The sequence below is a fragment of the Cucumis melo genome, chromosome 5 (assembly GCF_025177605.1).
Source record: "Cucumis melo cultivar AY chromosome 5, USDA_Cmelo_AY_1.0, whole genome shotgun sequence".
Classification (NCBI taxonomy): domain Eukaryota; kingdom Viridiplantae; phylum Streptophyta; class Magnoliopsida; order Cucurbitales; family Cucurbitaceae; genus Cucumis; species Cucumis melo.
Window position 1 is genome coordinate 4240765 of NC_066861.1, and position 23153 is coordinate 4263917.

The window sequence follows — 23153 nt, forward strand, 5'->3', positions numbered from 1 at the left end:
GATAACAAGTTTTTAAGTTAACAACACAAGATGAGAGCGCTTAACATGTGTATTCAAATGGTCCGAAGGAGCAATGCATAACTAAAAAGCGGCAAGTATTTTCATAGTCAAAATCGCTGAATATCTCTGATTTCTCAACTTGGCAGAAACATAACAAGCTATAACTAAAAAGAAAATTTTAAAAAATTAAAAGCCAGAGTTCATTCGTAAATATAAGAAAGTTGTTTCCTGATTCCATTTTCAAGCACCGACAATTTCGGTAGCACCTTCAACGGCTTCTTCGGCAGGCCTGTCTACCTTGACGCCAACATCTTCCGAATAATCACCATGAACCTATAGATAGACAAGTAAAAAGATTAATCACAGCCATCATGATGATAAAACTCATTGCAACCAATTTAACAGCCTCAATCGACGCCTACCTAAAAACTATAATCAGAATAAGAAAAAAAATGCCAAGCACAGTTGATAATGAATCTTCAAACTAGGGAGGTTGAAATAGATAGTTAACAAGCACATAAGAAGATGTATACCTCCATTAACTTTCCGAGATCAAACTTGGGAGCTTTCAAGATCTTGACCTTCCGGATGAAAACATTCTGTAGAGGGTATATGCTAGATGTAGCCTTCTCGATATCCTTTCCAATTGATTCAGGAATGAACTTCCGGACCAACTCTTTCAGATCGCATGATGTTGCTTGGTTGACCATTATCTCCCTCATCTTCCGACGAATCTGTACTAACAAACAAATGTCAACAAACAGTAACAGATTGCCAGGAATATAAAAAGTTATTTTGGAGTCAAGAAAATACACATTAATCTTGAGGTTTTAAAAAAGGTTAAAATGAAGCAAAATGTTAAACATAGCGTCAATAATGTATGTGCAAGGTGTCTATTGTCCTTGTACTAACAAAAACATTGTTCACGACATTCTCCTATGCATGCCACCATTGTTAAGATAAATAGTTGTCCGCAAGACTTTTAATTCATCCATAACTCTTATATTCAATAGTATCCTTCATCATAAATCCAACATAGAGATTCGGATCATCAGTAAAAACTTTTATCAGGAAGAAAACAAAAAAAAAAAAAAAAGCAGTCACCTGTCTGATCTGACTGGATTGCGCATAGCAGGTCCTTTTGACTTGATTTGGACGTCTCTTTGTAAACCCAATGCAAAACATCCTCAGAGTGTAATTGTCTGTGGTCTTAACATCCACATGGGCTTCAATCAACGTATGCCACTTCCTTACCAATGACCTTAATTTGTCTGTAGTGAAATTCATTCCCTGTAGAACAATGGAAGGTAGAATGCTTGTGAGTTATAAAAAACCTTTCTATGGACCATTCTCAAAATGGACAAAGGCAGTCAATGTCATTCTAATAACTTTTCTATTTGAAGCGTGTGACATTTATCCAAATACATGAAAGGCAACCCATCCATTCCATACCCAGAAATTAGTCAGAACATTTCTTCCTTGAACATCTTCAGCTCTCAATCTAATCTTTCTGTAGGCGTGCTCTTCATCTTCCTGAAGATCGGCCAGTGATACCTCAAACACTCTATGTTTTAGCCCTTCAGAAGCAATCTGTTGAAATAACAATCATTATAGTTACATTATAAAAGACAGAAGAAATAACAGTACCACACAACGAAGAAAAATAATTTCCATATCAATCTACAAGTAGAACCATACATTCCAGAATCTTTCATCGATTGCCAAAGGTAAAAATTTACCTGACTTACTACTAAATTTAATCCTAGAATCCTATCAAAAATAAATATAATCCTATAAAGTATTTCAGAGGCTGGGTTTAGAAAAAATAAAACTCCACTTCTAATCTACAAAATGAGGGACTTTAACCAACACAGCATTATATCTACATGGAGCTATTAAAATTAATACAACCAAATCAGTGTCTCGATACCGAATAACAGCTAAATAAACAATGTCATTTTTGCAATTAAGGTAGTCAATCAAGAATATACCGAGCGGTGAAAATATCAGGCAAATACCCCATTGTGTCTAGTTAATATTTTGCCTTAAATTATACCTTGCAGGATCTAGACGTCTTTCCATAATGTCAACGGCTTACTAACATTAAGGGCATGTTTGATAGTAACTTGAAATTGTTAGAATTAATTTTTTCATTTTTAAAACCATTATAAATCATGTCTTTAATCGATCAAAATCAATTTTAATGACAAGAAAATTGGATTTAGACGTGTATTAAATATTGAAGTAATTTACAATGTGATAGAAGTTTCAAAATCACTCCCAGACATACACTAAGATATCTTAGTAAAACACAATGACCACTTTACAAACAAGAGGCGTCTAACACACGATGATAGCAAAATAAAGCAAAAATATACGAAAGGCAATGGCATAAGCAAATAAGACTAAAGAAACTACAGATGAAGGGAGCAATAACAGAGGAGAATCTACCTTGGTACCCTGAGTACGGGTAACAAGAGTCTTTCCAACGTTCTTGACAGTGAACACAGAGGGTGCCTTGATATCATACCAATCCTTCTTTGCAAATGGGTCGACACTAAAGAACCCATACAGTAACAAAAGCAAATTAATAAATCCATCAATTGAGCATTATTATCAACTCAAAGAGAAGAATTGAAAAAAACAAGAACCGAATATAAGACACCCAGATCTGATATAAGAAGTTTGAATGGAATGGAAGAAGATACATACGTCTTCTTCTTGCCACCCTTCTTTCCCTTGGAAATCCTCTTGTTTTTGCTGCAAGTAGAAGGAAAAAGAGTTGCATCAGTGTAGAGAGTAAAGGGGAAGTATTGGGGAGAAGAAAGGGATAGTGGAAGGGTACCCGACAGCCATGGTTGTGAAGTAGTTGAGAAGCTTGTAGCAGCTCCAGAGGATGAAAAACCAGCGAGAGAGAAACGGCTGTCCCCAAAAACCCTAATAAGCTCTCTTTAAATAGGTCCTCGCTTTTTCCTTTTTCTTTTTCTTTTTTTTTTTTTTGAAAAAAAATCGCCAATAAATTAGGTTTCTTTTCTCTTTGTTTTTTTTTTTTTTTTAATTTTTCTCTTTCTTGTTAGTGTGATATATTGCTTTTTTTTTCTTCCTTCTTCTTGAAATGTATTCATATCTTTAAAACAATCCAAATTACTCGAGTCGTAAAACATCTTCTGGAAGGTTTAATAAACCCAATAATTCCATCATACTATCTGATCCTTACGGTATGGGTTGGATTACATTTTTTTTTTGTTGGTTAGGTTGCAAAATTTTTAAAATATATATACTTTGAGTTGGGTTGGGTTATATGATATAGTAACCCAATCAATCCTACTCAACCTATTTTTATTAATATTGTTGTTGTTATATATCAAATGAATTTGAAGTTAGACTTAAAATTTACCTACAAAGTTTTTTAATGCTTTTTATTGCTATTAGTTGGTAACACATGTCATACACGTTAATTTTTCATTTTATTTGATTAAATAAAAAGATAATAATTAATTACACAAATAGTATGATATTTATTTACTCATGATTTTTAGAAATACATTTTTCAGCTTCATTCTTAGGAGACCTCTTACTCAATATTTGTTATACACGTGTGTATTAATTGAATGAGCTAAAAGATATAAAAAATTTGATAGTATGACTATGAAAAATTCATTCAATCAAACTTTACATCAATGAATAGGTTTTTTTTTTATTTTATATGTATCAATTACATACCGAATGTTTAAATAAATTGAAATTTTGGAAATTGACATTGACTTGATTACTTCTCAGACATTTGTGCTAATTCTATATATTTTATGTATTTCTACGGTATAATTAAATTTCCCAAGAATTATAATTAGTTATTGTTTTGAAATGAATAATTAAATTTAAATAAAAATATATTATTAAAATAATACAAATAGAGAAGACAATTTTTTCCTTTTATCCCTCGATTATAAGATTCATAATATACTATAGTGGTAAGCACGTCTTACATCTTTACATCAAAAGCGTACTTAATTACAAATCAATAATAAAAAAAATTGAAAAACCTAGTTCTTTGGCATCCTCCGGCAATAACACTTCTGACCGTTCTCTTTTTAGTCTTCCACTTTCTTCATCTTTGAGTCCTCATCAATTTCTCTACATCTTTTTTTTATTGGGTCAATTGCTTGCTCTTAGACATCACAAAAATTTGTAAATGAAGGAATATATATAAACATATTTCTATATAAATAGGGAATAAAATAAAAATAAGAAAAAGATTAGAAGAGAATAAAAGGCATAATTTGATTTTTTCTTTACCCCTCAACTTTTTGTTGTGATTTGTGAACATGAATAGAAAAGAAAAGAATGAGATATTTATACCCAAATATTTGAGAAAGAAAAAATTTTGAAAGGTTGAAAGAGATACAAAATAGTTAGTATGAAAGAAGGGAATATAACTAGATGAAGATTGAAGGATGTGAATAGTTTTAGATAAATTTTAATGACATAATTAATTTTGTCAACTCGAAGTCATAGTTTACCTTCAACCCAATTTATGTATACTCCTAATTTGCACGATTATTAATTAGGGCCTGTTTGGGGTTAGGGTTGGGACTGTGGGCTTAGGTTAGCCCAACCCTAACCCCCGTTTGGGCCCAATGTTAAGGAAATCTAGGGTTTCCTTAACACGTTTTCGTCTGCCCCTTCCAACGGCGATACGCGTGTTCCCCCGTTTTCGTGAATCCGGTTTCGTCGTCCCCTCAATCCGTGTTCCATTTCCTCCTTCAAACCGATTTCAATCTTCTCCTCAACCCTTCTTCATCGAAATTTTTTTCGTTTTTCTCTTCTTTCTGTCATCTCCCTCAACGAATGGATGTTTCGTTTCGTCTTCTCCCTCAACGAATCTAGCGTTTGTGTTGGTTCTGTGTTGTCCGGTCGATTTGGTTTTTTTCGTCTTCATCCTTTAATCCATTCCTTCCTTTTGTATCTTTTTGTCCATTTGTTTCATCTCCCTCAACGAATCTAGGGTTTCGTCTTCATCCTTTAATCCATTATGCTGTTGCGTTTTCGCGATGAAACCGGATTTTGTTACGTCGAATCTCTCTCTACATCTCTCTCATCCGTCTCTCTCACTCCCGAAAGGACTTCTGTGTTCGTTGAAGCCAACGATTTCGTTGGCTCCGAACACGATTTCCTTTTTGGAATCGTGGATTTTGGCTCCTTCAAACCTCCTTGCCGCTCGTGGTTCGATTATGCTGTCTGGACTTTCGCTTGGCAATAAGACAGATACTTCACTCTGCTATTGGAGCTTGGTAGGGAGGTATTGGAGTTTTGAATCCACTTTTTTTTTTAAAGCCGATGATGAGTTCGAATTTGTGTAATACTGAATTCTTTTGTAATGTATGTAGTTGTGTTCTGTATTATTCCGGCCATGTCGTTGCTTTACCTATGTGTTCTGTATTCTTGCACCTATGTGTTCTGTGTTATTGGTTAAATTTATCCGGCCATGTGTTCTGTATTCTTCCACCTATGTGTTCTGTGTTATTGGTTAAATATATCCGGCCATGTGTTCTGTATTCTTGCACCTATGTGTTCTGTGTTATTGGTTCAATTTCTCCGGCCATGTTACAATTTTGTTAAAATTGTGTTATGTCTTCTCTGTATTCTTACCAATTTTGTTACAATTGTTGTATTTTTTTACAATTCTTCTATTCTTAGCTCTCTGTACAATTGTTGTATGTCTTCTCTGTATTCTTTTGTTACATATTATTTACTTCAAAAAATTGTTACATTTTTTTACAATTCTTCTATTCTTCTCTGTATTCTTTTGTTACATATTATTTCCTTAAAAAATTTGTTATATTTCTTCTATTCTTATCTCTCTGTATTGTTGCCATGTCTTTATTGCTTTAACCTTCCAGTGTTGTCTCTTCCATGTCTTTTTAGTGTATGGTTTTGACTTCACATTTGCTTACAAAATTTATTACAATCCTTCTATTCTGTATTCTTACATTGTTCATTTACTTTTATTTACAAAATTTATCTCTCTGTATTGTTACATTATTCATTTACTTTCAACTGGTCTTGGTTTCTGTCCAGTGTTGTCTCTTCTTCTTTTCTGTCCAGTGTTGTCTCTTCCATGTCTTTTTAGTGTATGGTTTTGGTATAGGTTTCAGTATATAGCCTTTGACTCTTTGGACTTTGCTATGCTTTATGTTAGTTGTAGCAGAGAGATAGGGCCTGTCTTTTATTGATAGATATGTTGCAGTTGGCTGTACTTTGGTCTTTATATTTTGGTTTACCTCCCTCCAAGTCCTCTCAACTTGCCCCATCTTTCCCCTATATATTACCACGTTTCCTCTTTTGATTCACTGTATTCTTGTCCCTCTTTGTATCCTCTCTGTGGTTCTAACTTATCTTTTGTAAGTCCTCTTCTTCTTTACTGTTACCATATATCTTTTGTATCCTCTCTGTGGTTGTAACTTATCTTTTGTATTCATTACTGTTACCATGTATGTTGTCTCTTCCATGTCTTTTTAGTGTATGGTTTTTGTGATATGTTTTGTATACGTTTCTGTCCTTTATTTTTTTTTCTATAACTATGATGGAATTCCATTCATTATTTTGAATGAAATCAAAACTCTGAGGCTACTAAATTAAAAATAAACTTATTCTTTCGGTTTCCCGATTCAATCTTCATTTGGAGTAACATTTTTCGTCATAAAAGGTATGTATATGTATTTTTTTTTCATACATTTTATATTGTGTGTTATCTACAAATAATAATCATCTTCTTGTCTTATGTAGGACGTTGCGACGAACGAGTTGGAAAATATTTGAAGAGGTACTCTTGTAATAGCCGTTTGTAGGCTTTCGACAATGTATTTTATTTTTATTTATTTTTTTTCGATTTTGTATAATTTTATAATTAACATTTTGTTTCGGTTTATAATATGTATATAGAACATTCGGTTTAATTTTGTTACATATTGTATCCTATTAATTTTCTGTTTTTTAACAATTTTTTTTCTATATAGTAATAAAAAAAATTTCTATTGGGTTTAATTTTTTTCTATGTAGTAATAACAATTTTTTTTTTCTATTAGGTTTAATTTTTTTAACACACAATCCAAATACAAATTATATTTTAACCAAAAACTTATTAAGATGTTTTAGCCAACCATAGATAACAATAATTTTTTTAAAAAAAGTTTCTTAAAGAAAAATGTATATCAGAAGAGAAAGAGGATTGATATTAATTTTCTGTTTTTTAACAATTTTTTTCTATATAGTAATAACAATTTTTTTTCTATTGGGTTTAATTTTTTTCTATATAGTAATAACAATTTTTTTTTCTATTAGGTTTAATTTTTTTCAACACACAATCCAAATACAAATTATATTTTACCCAAAAACTTATTAAGATGTTTTAGCCAACCATAGATAACAATAATTTTTTTAAAAAAAGTGAATTAAAAAAAATTAATTGCGGAAGAGAAAGAGGATTGATAATTAATTAGTTGCATATATTTCTTTGAACTTGAAGTCAGCGAGACTTCGAGCTTGAAGCGATACATCTGGCGCTCGACCAAACAAACGAGCAACTCAGGCAAATTGCGGAGTGGCCAGCACGCAACCTTGCAAATGACAACCACGTGCGCGGAATTTTTCCGCATATTGCGTGAGATGCCAGAACTTACGAGTTTGGATAGGGCGTTATTGCAAAGGCATCTTTTGTCTCGTATGGACGACCTTCAGGGTTTCGTACTCATGCCTGAGGATGAGAGGGAGGGATTCTGTAGAGTCCTCCTACGAGACATAGAGAGATAATTTATGTTTCTACTGACTTGGGTTGCTTATTATTTCCTTACGTTTTTTTTTTGTATGATGTTGACTATTTATGCATTTTCTATTGTCAAGAACTTATTTTCCTTATTGGTAATGTTTATTTTAAATGAAGGAAAATAGTCACAATTTTCCAAAAGCATTATAACGGCTATTTATATAGGTTTAAAATTGGATGACTTCGCTATCGTCGATTAGAAATATTGAATAATTTTTTTATCTTTATAAAAAATTAATTGTAATAAATTTATCACAATATGTTCACAAATTTATTTTAATTTGGGCATCTGTATGTATTAATTTAATAACATTACACATACAACAAATAAAATATGAGAATAAGACGGATTCGAGGGTTTTGTAAAAAAGTATGCAATAATTTTTTTATGATATTTACAATTTAATTTAAAAATATTATACGACATAAAAAATTAATTAACCCAACCCATTTAACAATTTCCCCAAATAAAATTTATCACAAAATCCACATAAACCTACCCACCTAACCCTTCCCCAAACACATTTTATCATAAAATTCCCATAAAACTACCCACCTAACCCTTCCCTCAAACACATTTTATCATAAAATTCCCATAAAACTACCCACCTAACCCTTCCCTCAAACACATTTTATCATAAAATCTCCATTAAACTACCCACCTAACCCTTCCCCCAAACACATCTTATCATAAAATCCCCGTTAATCCTTCCCACCTAACCCTTCCCCCAAACACATTTTATCATAAAATCCCCATTAACTCTTTCCACCTAACCCTTCCCCCAAACACATATTATCATAAAACTACCTTTTTAAACTCTTCTCCCAAACAAGGGTTATGATAAAACTAGGTTTAACTTAACACTAGTTTTATCTTAACACTAACCCTTCCCTAAATCAACCCTTCCCCCAAACGCACCCTTAGGTTTTGCCATCAAAATAAATTTAGAGAAATTATTCAAATAGTTGGAAATAGTTTCAAGTTTGATGCACTCTAAATTAAATTTATTTAATGTTAAATGAAAATTTTTGGTCAATCAAATTTGCCAGGTTATCCCACAGCACATTTTAATAAATTTGGGGCTACTTCAAAATTAACAAACAAATGGGAAATAAAAAGATGTTCGGTTTATTCAATCAAATCATCTTATCACAACAATAAACTTATTGCATTCAACTGTGTGTGGGGAAGAACAAAGCATTAAAGCTTGAAGGCTACACCATTTAAGTTCTGAAGAGAAAGAATGAAAAAACATACTTCAAGAGCTCTTGAGATTCTAAAGTTTGGAGATTGGAATATCAATGGAACATCAAGCTTCACTCTCATGAGACCAAAAGATCAAATACCATAAGACTCTTATAAACTTTTATAATAGAAGTAAGAGACTCCAAAGTAAATTTCAAAAAAACTCGTTCTTGAGAATTGTGTTGGGATTTGTGCTCTAGACTGGACATTTGACTTTGTTGTAGTTGCAAACAAATTATAAATGACCAACTTGTTTGTAATGATTATGCTTATAAACACAACTTGTTCTATGGTGCATTAGATCGGTGCAACTATAAATTTATAGTGAAATGACCTATAGATAATGAACGAAAAATGATCGGTTAAAGAATTTGATTAATTAACTTTTAACCATTTTATCTTATAGCCCATAGATTTATAAAGTTATCTTGCTCGCTCATACAAACAATTATAACTCAATTTTATTGAAATAAAACTTGTTGTGCATAATTAACCAAAGAAAATCATTTTTATTGTAGTTAATATATTAAATATCAAATACAATTATTTATGTATTAAGATATTATAAATAAATATTTAATTTGAATGAGATTTTTTAAAAGGTTAATTACAATGGACAGTAAATTTATGAATAATAACTAAGAATATAGTAACATTTTTAAAAAATTACAAATATAGTAAAGTTTATGAGTGATAAACTTCTATCAGTGATAGACTTTTATGATTTATCGGTGAAGACCAATATTTGCAACATGGTCTATTACTGATAGACTTTTGTCGTTGATAGATATAGACAAATTTTACTATATTCGTAAACTTTTTAAAATATGAAAAAAAATTACAATTTTTTTAAACTCTCGTAATCTTTTAAAATATGAAAAAAAATTACAATTTTTTCTTCACATTTACGACACCTTTTTCTATCTCCAACGTCAATTTTCTACATCTATATGTTATCGAACCTCACTTTTATGTTGTAGGATGAGATGAGATGAAGATTCCAATGGATAGTTTAGGTTGTAAGGAAAGACAATTTTATTTGTTCAATGCAATGTTTAAGAAATTTATTTTTAGTCTAAAAATAAGCATAGTGATCCCACACTTTGACTGCAAGATAAATTGCTCATTCCCTCAAAATTAAACATGATCCTAAAGAACATAAACACTTTGAAGATCAAATAACTTCAAAACCCAAGAATTATAGCTTTAGCAACAAATTAATAAGGGATAAAGATTTAAAATTATATTATCGCACCCACATATAAAGCAATACAAATCCCAGGTTCATTACACATTTCAAATTTAATTGTTACAAATATTGTGCAAACATGTATGTATAGCAAAATAATTTCGCCTACATAGTTATTTTTTTTTATATTAAACCACAAATTCATCCAAAAGTTTAAGTGGATGGTTGAAGTCAAATTTAATTATATATCACTAATAAAATATACACAATTACTTAAATAAATCATTTTAAATTTGAACATGTGTTCAATGAGTTGAGCGCATTTCTACTAAAGATAAAAGGAATAGATGGTATTGATGCAAAAATATGACAAAGCAGTTGCACATCAATGTTTTTTTCTCAGTAGAACACACAAGCTTTATTAATAAGAATTACCGTGAGGAGAATTACAAAAATAAGCATCAAGCTCAATAATCGGCCTAAACCACAGTGGCAAATTCAACTCAAATATCAGTTAAACCTAACTCAAAAGTCATACGAAATTCAAACAACATTGTCAATGCTTCACTTGCTAACAAATCAATTTTCCCATCTTAGAACATCACTATTTCCTTGGCTAACCTACAACAATATGAGATTACTTTACTAAACTCATTAACCACGTCAATCAATATTCGTTAGTTGTGTGTACATTTCACTAAAGACTCACAGTTGAGTTTTTCTCAATGTAGATATATTTTTGTGTTCATGTATATAGATAAATAACAATAAGTTAGTCCTTCACAAGTATCTGTAATACCAACAAAGCCAAATTACCATTTTACCCCTATATTACTTATAATCCTTAAATATGAGTGTTATAATGAACGACTTATTTATGGTCCAACCAATACACATAAACTTCTATTGTGCCATAGAGAGAGAGAGTAGGGCCCTTTTTTTTCATGTTTTGGATACATCATTTAAGAGAACACCCATCTACTTACCCTAAAGTCGAGAAGAAGTGATTTCCATCTTGTGTGATTATGGTTCTAGTTATATATCCACTCGATCTTGTCCTCAAAATGATAAGTTTATTGAGTTAGCAATCTAGTCATTCCCACCCCTATAAATCAAATGATAATCCCTTGCGAACAAGAGTTCATGATACACTAAGGATTAAGACTAAGTTACTTAGGTTATTCTAATGAAAATAGAAACCTAACCAGTTAACAAAATTACATCTAGTGGTCACTACTTTGTGGTTTGGTCTTATGCAAACTCATTGTATAAGATATCATCACTTGCATGTCACCTACATGAACATGTTGGATCATTGTGTTTGTATCAAATACAAAAGTGATCCCTATCTATAGTGTTACCAAGATAAGGTATCCAACCTTATCTATATCCTATAGACCCTTTAAGTTGTATCTCGAACATCAATCTCCATATGTCTTTACATACAGTTCAAGACTCATCAAACAACTTAAGAGGTCATTTTATTAGATTTAGGTTATTAAAACAAAACTAGTAATCAATAATATTTTATTGAAAGTACAATTAATAACACTTTATTAATAGCAGTAAACATAATACATTTAATATCTATGAGTTTTATGACATAAAACACAACAAACTCCCACTTGGACTAAAACTTTAGTCTAGTGGTATTTTGTGCGATGTACGTAATAAAGTAATCCTCAAATATTGGAAATGGTAAAAGGTACAAGTATATTACATAAAACATACATATACTAATATAATAAGCTAGAGCATTCTCATACCTATTATACATTGTGTAATTTTGAAATTTAGATTTCTTTTTTATTTTTTTGCAATTAGCGATGCTAGCTCAAGGGAATTAATTATTTTACCATACAAAATATGTGTTTTCAAGAAACCTCTTATTTTCATTCATTTATTTTTCATTGAATTTTCACATTATTTTACTTCAAACTCGATTAATTTGAGTTCTCTAATATTCATCTTATTTTTTCTCACGTCGTTGTTGTGTTATGTTTTATGTTATCGTTTTTCTATTACTATTATTGTGCCATGTTAGTTTAATGCCATTATTTTGTATTTTGTGGACTTCCAAGTTTCATATATTGCCAAAACAACTAACTACTTTACAAATATACTAAAACGAAAAAAAAAATCCACATTGTCCATTAGCCAGGTATTTTCAAGATTTTGTTATTTACATTCATTTCTCTTTCATTTGTATATTCCCTCCATTTTATAACAATAACAATTTACAATTATTTAGGGGTTTTTTTTAAATAGAACAAAACGCGAAAATATTTATATCGTATAAAACAATTTTGAGAAAGGAAAAAGCTTAGAAGCCACAACGTGAAATAACAAAAAATACCTTCGATCAATCGATCACACACGTGTGAAAAATGATCTTGTACTCAGTCTAAACGATCTTGTATCCTTGTACATAGTCTAAACAATCTTATACCAATAAATGATCTTGTGCCCTTGTACCCAACCTAAACAATCTTGTACCCTTGAATCTAGTCTAAATGATATTGTACTAATCTAAATGACCTAGTCTAAATGATATTATACCCACTCTAAACGATTTTGTACCAAATCTAAATTATCTATTAGTGATAGTAGTCTCTATCTGTCTATCTGGGATAGACAACTAATAGTTCATATATTGGTATACTATCGTTTAGATCTTATATCGATATCGTTTAGATTTTGTACCAAGAAGAAAAAAAGAAGATGAAAGATGAAGATGAATGAAGAAATTCTGGAAGAGGAAATTAAGAAATCGCAAACAAGAAATAGAAATATGAAGAAGGAGAAGTAATAATATAAAGAAATTAATAATACAAAGAAGAAAAGAATAAATCGCAAAGAAGAAGAAAAAGAACTGAAAAATCGTCTTGCAATAATCAGAATTCAATAAGAGCAAATATAAAATTTATGAAAAAATAGTTGATTTCGTGGACTTTTCTTAAATTGTTATATAGATTATGAATATTGATCACTTTTGTTATATTTATGTAAATTTACGTCTATAACTTATCATTCTGAAACATCATTTATCTAAGCAACATCACAACATTTAGATCTCTATGGTAAAATAGATAGGTAAATGTTGCCGCATGAGTAGAAATTTAAAATAATAAAAATAATTTAGGAGTTTTTAAAAATAAAAGAATTTGACAAACTATTTATATTTAGAATGTTATATTTTTGACGATTTTTCTAAGTTGTAATCTAATTAAGTTATTAAGTCTCGCCTAAAAATGTTCATTAATCTCTAAAGTTGACCTACATTTTCGTAAAATTTGGTGTACAAAGCTTGGGTATTAGAACAAAAGAGAAAATTGTATATATTTTCCCCTTGTGTTAAAGTTAAAAAACATCTTAAATATATAATATATAGAAAATGTAGAATTGCGAAAACAAAAATCCCACCTTTATTCATCTTGGAGCATTCCCCATTAGTTTATACCCTTTCTGCAGTTCACGAAACAAAAAGACTTCAAATTTCGGATTTTGAAGAAAGGATACGACGGCCGAAGGATTCTGCCCTTCCGGTGGACTGATTTCTCTTTCTTTTTGTCTAGTTTCTGTTTGCCCCACCAATTTCAGCGCACGCAAATTTGAACACCGAGTAACAATGGCGGAAGCAGAGACAGGATCAGCTACTGGTAACAGTGGGGGAGTGCCGGAACCGTCGCTTAAAGACAAGGGCAATGAGTTTTTTAAAGCCGGGAACTATCTCAAAGCTGCTGCACTTTACACCCAAGCTATTAAACTAGACCCTTCAAATCATGCTCTTTATAGGTATATTCCTCTTTTCTTTTTGTGCTTGCTTGATACAGTTTGCATAATTAAAATGGATATTATTCTCATATGGGGTTTTGTTTTGGCACTCTTCTGTTGATTCTGACTACTAGGATTCAATGTGAATGCAATGTTTCTTCTGCTCTGAGGTTGTATCTAAATTAAGAACTCAAATGTTGATCTCCATGTATCTAATTGACAAGATTAGACTATTCAGTACAAATACCATAATGGGTTGGCCTAGTACGCTATGAGAGCCAATGTAAAAGTAAAAGGTTTTAAATAAGGGTACAAATCATGGTAGCCACCTGCCTTAGAGGTTAGGTGATTGCGTCATGGGAGAATAATTTAAGCATATGCAAGTTTACTTGGACAGTCATGGATGTGAAATGAAGAGATTGCATCACGGGAAAATAAAGATGATTCAGATTGAACAGTCGATGCTGGCCTATGTTGCCAAACTACTATCCATAAGTATGCAACTCATAACCTTTGGGAATCATAGTGAACTTACAAAGAAACTTGAGGAAGGATTGAAGTTTCTTCCGCTCTCTCAATTACACTGCCATGTCGGAAAACCCACTTTAACACATTCTACCATTAGCCATTAGGCTGGCTCTCTACCAAACTGAAATTTTTAACTTGCTTCCAACTAATTCAAAGTTTTATTTACTCAATCTTGATCATTACCTGGGAGTACAGAATGTTAGAAAGATTTTGTTTAGAACCTAAAACTTGATGTTGTGGAGATCAGACAATGGATAGTTTTGAAATTATCATACTTCTACTCTAACATGTGCTTGTTGGAAGTATAAATTATGCTGATGTACTTTTGGTTTCTCAGCAACCGTGCTGCTGCATTTCTTCATCTAGTTAAGCTTAACAAAGCACTTGCGGATGCTGAGATGACAATTAAATTGAGCCCGCAGTGGGAAAAGGTAACAAATTCCTTTCCATGTATTGTTTGAGCCAGATCCTTTTCGGCTCCCATTGGTTAACTATGGGCTTTTGATGCGCCACAGGGATATTTCAGAAAGGGATGTGTATTGGAAGCCATGGAAAAATATGATGATGTATGTCACATGCTTCCTTCCTGCTTCTTTTGTAGCAAATGGTCCTCTCGATGACTATATATGATATTTGCTAATTACTGTGGAATTCTACTAATAGTTCTAAGTTTCACGTGTAGGCTTTGTTGGCATTTCAATCAGCCTTGCAGTATAATCCACAAAGTGCAGAAGTCTCAAGAAAGATTAAAAGGGTTTCACAATTGGTGAAAGATAAAAAGAGGGCTCAAGAAGTGGATAAAAAGAGAACAAATATAAATATGACGAAACACTTGGATAAGCTGAAATCAGAACTGGTGAGCTGCATCCATGTAACTGATGCTCATTTTCAAAGTATATCCTGCAAATATCTGCTAGTTTATGAAGCTATCAAATTTCCACGTTTCCATGTTTTTAGGGGTGGATTTGCTGACAAATGAGGGATATTCCTTTTCCTTCGAGGATGGCCACTGGCCACTGAAACTAGCTGTTTTGTTTCCATCCTCAAGTGTTCATTAGAATCACTCTCTTTCTATATGCAGTCTGAAAAATATGGCTCTGAAGAATGCTGGAAAGACATATTTTCTTTTCTTGTTGAGACTATGGAGGCTGCTGTTAGATCCTGGCATGAAACTTCTAACGTGGATGCTAAAGTGTACTATCTTCTTGATAACGAAAAGACGGACACTGAAAAATATGCTCCAGTCGTAAACATTGATAAGGTGTCAGCTGTTTACTATTTTCTTGTTCATTCCATTAATAGTTGCACATATTGCTTTTTTTCTACTTATTGCTTTGATTAAATTAAGTTAATGAAAGAGTTCTCTCTTTTAAAGCTTTTTATTCTCAAAACTCTAATATTAAGTCTAAATTGTCTATTTGGTTACTTGAAAAAATACTGTAACCAATTCCAACTACTCCTGTCTTTTGTGCTATGTAGGCATTTGAATCACCCCACACGCATAGTGATTGTTTTCAATTTTTGAGGAAATATGCTGAGGATTCAGTCTCTCGAGCAGCATGCTTAATAACTCCCAAAAGCTTGATATCGTACCCACAGGTGAGGTTGAATGCCTTTGTTCCTAACTTTCTACATTGCCATCATATGGTATATCCATAAAACTCTATTTTTCTGTTGTCACGATAAATTATATTCTAATTAACCACTTAGTTTACTTGGTTAATTAGGTGACAGAATCTGCGCATATTTGACAAATAACAACTCTGCCACCATTTATTTTGTGTTATTGTGCGAGATTAATTAATTGAACAAATATACTTACTATTTTCATTGAGAAATCTTTGGTGGATTCTTTTCTGACATTTGAATATTCTTGAAAACTTTTCTAATCTTTTCCTCAACTCTTTTAATCTCTTCCTTTTCTTTGTATGGTGTTATGCTGATAATCTATCCGCCTATGCTACCGTATCTTATCTATGATCTTGCATATCACTCCATTACGCCTTGGTAGAGGCTATATTTCTAGTTCAAACCAGAAGACTCCCGAGTAACAGTGCTTACTGTTTAGTGATAGAATCCAAAATACTGAAATGATATTGAAAGATAAAAACTGCCCCCTCTTGAGCTCACTCGAGTCCAGACCAACTATACTCTTTTCCACTTTCACCCCCTCTCACTCCCTCTTTTTAATCAACGCCTTGCCTAATTAATAATATGCTTTCACCATCACCATACTATTAGCATTCCTAACAATTACCCCCAACGGTATTTCTAACCTTTAATTCTGAAAAATATTCTCAACAGTAAGTATTGTTTGCAGGTCTGGAAGGGTCAAGGTTCAAGAAAATGGAAGCATGGACAGCATGATGGTTTCTTTGTGCAGCTCGAAACCCCTTCCTTAAGAAAGCTATGGTTTGTTCCTAGTTCTAGTGAACTGGGACGACCATTGTGCCGGTCTCTTTTTCTCTCTTTCTGTCTCCTGTTGCATTTTAGTGTTTTATCTGCATATAATTGCAGTTATTCTATGCAAAACTGCCATAAAGGAACAGAATCATCCAAGCAAGCATGAAATTTACATCAAATGTAGATTTAGAATATCGTACACTCTAGCAAGCATCTCCAAGAAATTGAAATGTTAGAGATGAATTCTTAACCATTCTTTAGTTGTTTTTAGTTTCAAGTAATATCACGTTCATTTTTACTTTCATAATAATTCTATCATTCATATTACAATTTTCCAAATGGAATGTAAAGTTTTCTCGTCCTTAGACTATATATGAACGCTAAGTTTGATTCAAATTTCCTTGACATTGTTGAATTCTCTTATGTATGAACTAAATATCAACGTTCTAGTAAAGTTGAGATCTGTATCCTTGGTCATCGATATCCATTTCTTACTTTTGTACTTTCTGACTTTGATCATTTTTAGGGATCCTGAGGTTCTGGATATCGCTGCCCATGAACTACTACCGCGCATATTTAAAGAAAAGCTGCGAAGCACTTAGATCCAATAGCGGCCAGAAATAGGTTCGAACTTTTCTTAACATCGTAACTTTTTTTTCTGAAGACCATGCTATCGACAAAGCTCCGTACATCTTCCATTACTCCGAGTTTAGAAGGCCATTCTCAAAATGTTTGCAAGCATTTCACATTCATACCATGGCCTACACATACATATTTAAACCCTGGGAAGTTTGAAAATTGAGACATGATCTGGTTTTTTCAGTCCATGGAGATTCTTTGTTGTACGATTTCTTTCTTGTTTTGTAGTGTTGCTGAGTGCTTTATTAAGCTTTTCTTAGATTTCATCAGGTTTTGTGTTAAACTTACATCTCAAGAAAGACAATTTTTTTTTTTGGTCTTGTAGTTTGTAAAATGGAATGGATCTCTGTTTTTTGTTTGCTTAAGACAAACTATCCTTGCCCATTTATTATACATGGTGTGGTTATGTTCCTTTAGAACATTGTTTCCAGTTTGTCAATGGCTGTTCTCTTTCAACTGCATCATCTCATTGATCAACAAAAGTATGAAGATCAAACTCTATGCTTCGGTTTGTAAATTTAATCAGTCCTTAGAACCCTTAATAAAAAATGACCTTCACGGTTGGGTTGAAAATTATATTATAAAAAGAAGGAAAACCTTGATACTTAAAAATTACATCATAAGTAAAAAGATATATCAAATTAATAATAACTTTAGATTGGATGAAATTATCTGAAGTAAACCTTTGAATCGACCCAACCCATAAAATTCTTATTCATTTGAATTCAATCCAACTTAAATCATATGAATTCTTATTCATTTGAATTCAATCCAACTCAAATCATATGAGTTAGGTTGGATTGATCCTGTTTTCCGGATAATCGGGTTTTATAACACTTGGTGGTAAGGCATGTTAAGGTCTTATATTTGTCTATACTTTTTTTTGTTGATTTTTCTTTTTCTCTCCCTCTTTTGAATCTTAGAGAAGTCAACATTTGAAATTTTGTAGAATTAAAACTATAAATTTAGTAAGTAAATTCTTAGTTCAGTAAGTTTTTAGGGTTATGTTGGATGAATCTTTGAACTTTAAAAAGAATTTAATGGATTTTTTTTTAACTTTCATTTGTCTAATAAATTTTTACAGGTTATTGGATTTGAAGAAATATTCTAACCTTTGTTTTAGTATTTAATTAGTGTATGAAATTTCATATTTTATCTAATATGTCATTGAACTATTCATCATTTTAAATTTTTATAAAACTACCGAACACAAAATAAAAATTTTAATATCTTATTATATGTCAAAACTTATTTAATGTCTAATAGTTTCGTTAGTTTACAAAATATTGAATATGCAATGAATTTATTAAAAAAAGAACAAAAACAAAAGTTTAGGGGACGTATTTGGCATTTTTAGAATTTAAAAGAAATGTTTGTGGACTCGTTAGAAATCATTTTTAAAGTTTAGATGTATTAGACACAAATATAAGTATAGGCCAAATTTATAATTTAATCTAATTGTTATTAAGGGTTTCTTTATTTTAATTAGCAATGCTATAGGTTTCCTTTATCGAAGGAAACTATAATAAAACAACATGATTGTTGCTATTTACTAAAAATATTACAAATTGCTTTGGATGAATGACAACTTTATTTTTTTTTTTTGGTTTCTTTTCTTTTATTTTCATAGATCGATCTAATTTTAAGTTCCTATACTTGGGTAATATTACGGGTATCACCTAGCTTTGTGCATCTCATTAAATTGTTTAATTATCACTTATCAAATTATTTTTTTCTTTCTTTCTTTTTTTTACAGTATTTTGATATATTTTTTTATATAAATGATGTCGGGTATGTGCAAGTATTATCTATGAATGTGTTGAAACTAATTTTGTAAGCAATTTTCAAAATACAAAGTCTTTGCAAGTGTTTTAGATGAAATGGACAAGCATAACATTTTAGACTAAAAAAAGAAAAGTTGTAATTTTCTACGACTGTTAAATTTTTCATTTCTTTGTCATTGGATCCTAAACTTTGAGCCATTGCAACAATAGAGTGATTACTGGTAATGTCAGACTCCCCATTTCTTTAAACATTAATCTAAACAAGAAGTAATTTGAACTACAAAATGTGAAGGACATAACTCATATTGCTGAAGTTTCTTTACTATAACACTGAATAAGTTATCAAGGATCATAGAAAGTGTTTCCTAACATTCCCTTATACTATTTAGCTGCTGTAGAACTTTTTTAATAGTACCTGTTTCCATAGCCCTGCAGTCATAGGAAACAAAACGGTTGAGAATCAATAATCAAGGATACAAAGAAACATAAAGTAAAAGAGAATTGACATCTTACATGATTCACTAATAGTATGTTAACTACAACTATGGACAAATTGGAAGAACGATTTATAATTAGAGATAATGATTCAAATTACTGTCAATGATGCATCTAGAGTTAGAGAGTTTGTATAACACACTTAAAACATAAAAAATGTGAGACACTGTACTTCATCAATTGAAGCGTCAGATAATAGATTCAAAGCATTCCAATAAAAACAATATCCGACTTAGATCATGATAATGAGCATCCATTAGTTTGGATTTCAAGGAAGTTGGATACTTACTTCACATGTAACAAGAGATCTGTAGTTGGTATTTGTGAGCACTGTACTTGTGGAGCCACATTCACTATTATTGAGAGAGCTTGTGGACTTGTCAAGCCTCATCAACAATGGATACTGCAAGTCTTGAGCGGCACAACCCACGAGAGAAGCCGATCGCTGTATTTGCATGGCCTTGGGGATGCTCTTTCCTTCAGTTGAGGCCTTCCTTCTGCTTGGCTGCCTCTCAAATGATTCAGGTCTTGTCTTTGGTGCACTTTGTGACCGAGCTTTCGCTCTTGAAGATTCGGTATTGGCCATGTAACTTGGGAACATTGGATACTCAAAGGACATAGATTGGATACATTCTCGCGTGGAGAAACCAATAGGACTACTTTTTGAGGGGTCAGGTTTAGACTTGGCCAAATAATCTTGAGGACTGCTCTGTACAGTGCAGATGGAATAGTCCTCGAAATGGCCGCTGCAACCTCGTGCGTCGATGTCGGTTAGAGCTGATGGTACTTGTGAGACATGATGTGGATGATGTGTGGCAAAGACTTGTTCATAGCTTGTCCTGTTCTTAGAGCCTCGTTTGTATTCTACATGATCCATCTCCACAATCTTAATATTTTCCTCAGCAGCCTACAATCACAACATTGGAATTTGATCTGTTGAAGTTCCTACTTTACTGAATGTTTAAGCAACTTCTTAGTTAAGCTTCAAATGTAAATATCCAAAATAGGGAAAGATTAGGCAGAATAAAATGATATTTACATGATTGGCATAACCAAAATGATCTTCATTAACTGATTCAGCAAGAAACGGTTGTCGTTGATATGAAAGATTATTTGTCGCTTCAATCATCTTTATCCGTTGTGCACGAGCTCGAGCCTGGGCTGTGATCAACGCTTGCATACACCGGAGTGTAGCTTTGGCCTGTTTTCTAACAAGATGACCCCTAGCAAGTGCTTGCAACTTCACTAAACCTCTCAATGCCCTGAGTGCTTTTCTTGCCTACAGCATGATCATCACCAAAGAGATTGGTAAAATGGTAACACAATATTCATATCTAAAACAATAAAAGGAGGAGAGTTTACCAAATAAGACCGGAAAATTGATTGAATCTTGATGGCTGCAGCCTCCTCAAATGCAGTAGCTTTCACATAAGCTACTTCAGTTAGCTGGATTGCGGCAGCTGCTGCCTGTGCAGCAGCCATAGCAGCATCAGCAGCAGCAGCTTTTGCCACTACCATGGCCACTGCTTGCCTTTTCTCTTCATAATCCATATCCATTGCAGCTTTTGCTGTTGCCATGGCTAAGCTTTGCTTCTTATGCTCCTCATACTCTAAATCCATTGCAGCAACAGGCATTGTTGTGCTCACCATCTCAAGAGGAAATGGGAATGAGTCTCTTGGCAACACCGCCACGGCAGCTGCAGCCGAAGATCTTCGAAAACTCCATCGTTTTTTCTCTTTAGGATTGTGTCGGATCGATATCGGGGTGGCTGGATACTCAGAAGAATTCTGATTACTTGGCCATTTTTCCTTTTCTTTGTCCTTCTTCCCTGTCAGAAAGTTCCTCAGCCATTTGCTTGTCTTACCCATTTCCTCCCTCAAGTAATCTCAAGCATTATAGAAGCAAATACCATTTATAGTTCTCTTCTGAAATGAAGAACAACTCCTTAATAAGAAGAGAAACTCTGTTTTCCCCATAATCCTGCCAAACAACCTTATATTATATTATCATTTCATTGTCTCTTTAGCTTCCTTCAACTGCTGTTTTTACAGTGGGACGACAAGGGTTGGGTGTATGTTTGAGGGGAAAGAAACAGAGAAGCAAAGCTTCATGGATGAAAATTGAAAAAGAGGGTTCTTAGTAGATAAATGAATCTAAACTTTTTTCAAATTGTACTTATAACATCAGTTGGAGAGTTGATGCATGAATTTGAGTTGTGGGTTGTACAATTTGACCACATGGAAAAAAGGGGTAAAACTAAAAGCAAGTAGCATAAGTTAAAGAATGTGAAAAATTGAATATTAAGCATGTGAGAGTTGTCTTTTCCGGATCCAATTTGGGAAATTGGGATTCACAAGATCAATATTTTTCATTCTTATTCCAACCAACCATTTCTATCTCGAGAAATCCCCATCTAAACACAATTTGATCAACTTAATCAAATCTCTTTAATTTTCTACGTATAGGACGATAATCAAGTCTCCAAACCTTAGAGTAAAAATCATAAATAACTTAAACATGACAGATAAAGCTTAGATCATTTAAAGTGAAACCCCAATACAAACAAAACCTTCACACTTGATCATTCAAAAGCAGGAAATATCAAATTCTAAAGTGTTGGAAGAAGATGTAGAGAAATAAAAAAAGAGAGGGAGAAATGTGTGGGGGTCCATTGTGGGTATAGCTATGGGAGTACATACACGTGCAGTTCAGGCTTTGTTGGATGCGATAGATCCCTAAACAAAGCAAAGGACATTAAAATACAAAGACCTCTCAAGAAGCAAGCTTGAAAGAGAAAGAGAGAGAGTCAAAGTGTTTGGTAGAAAATGGAACATTGTGATGTGGCAGAAAATGCTACCCATGGCCAATGATACACTAAAGTAGTTCATTTCTTTTCTAAAAAATTTAAGATTCAACTTATTTTATTCTGTCACTCACATGGGTTGTTCACTTGTTGAAGTGTTTTTATTCTTGGAGGCACTGTTTTAGATTTTGTCTCCATTTCCCTTACCCATTTCTCTCTATCTTATTCTTCACTTCTTTCCAATCTAAACCCTAAATTCAACTCCACCACTCAAATTCCATCCTCTCTTCTCTTCTTCTTTCTCCATTTAATTCACTTTATAGTTCTTTAAATCACTTCTCCTCTTCCAGATCACATTTCTATGGTTTTGTTTTAGCTTAATCAATGTTTGGCTTCTTTTGGATATTTTCCTTTCATTTGTTGGTTACTTGTCCTTTGGGATTGCCTCCCACCTTTGCTTCTGATTTTA

General features: G+C 32.5%; 3 protein-coding genes across 3 annotated transcripts; 1 reads left to right on the forward strand and 2 right to left on the reverse strand.

Moving 5' to 3' along the window:
• Positions 1–78: 78 nt before the first annotated feature.
• LOC103491239 (40S ribosomal protein S3a-like) lies at positions 79–2988 on the reverse strand. Its single transcript, XM_008451103.3, has 7 exons — positions 2846–2988; positions 2713–2760; positions 2452–2557; positions 1453–1590; positions 1105–1290; positions 534–734; positions 79–333 (listed from the first exon to the last, which is right to left on the reverse strand). Exons 1-7 carry the CDS (start codon positions 2854–2856, stop codon positions 241–243), a joined length of 783 nt encoding a protein of 260 aa, XP_008449325.1. The 5' UTR covers positions 2857–2988; the 3' UTR covers positions 79–240.
• Positions 2989–13644: 10656 nt separating this feature from the next.
• On the forward strand, positions 13645–18017 carry LOC103491237 (uncharacterized). The gene is made up of 8 exons (XM_008451102.3): positions 13645–14052; positions 14897–14990; positions 15075–15125; positions 15242–15415; positions 15641–15820; positions 16039–16158; positions 16880–17013; positions 17489–18017. Exons 1-8 carry the CDS (start codon positions 13886–13888, stop codon positions 17562–17564), a joined length of 996 nt encoding a protein of 331 aa, XP_008449324.1. The 5' UTR covers positions 13645–13885; the 3' UTR covers positions 17565–18017.
• Positions 18018–19505: 1488 nt separating this feature from the next.
• On the reverse strand, positions 19506–22138 carry LOC103491236 (protein IQ-DOMAIN 19-like). The gene is made up of 4 exons (XM_008451101.3): positions 21243–22138; positions 20920–21159; positions 20170–20787; positions 19506–19814 (listed from the first exon to the last, which is right to left on the reverse strand). The coding sequence occupies exons 1-4, from the start codon at positions 21747–21749 to the stop codon at positions 19791–19793; spliced, it is 1389 nt and encodes a 462-aa protein (XP_008449323.2). The 5' UTR covers positions 21750–22138; the 3' UTR covers positions 19506–19790.
• Positions 22139–23153: the final 1015 nt, after the last annotated feature.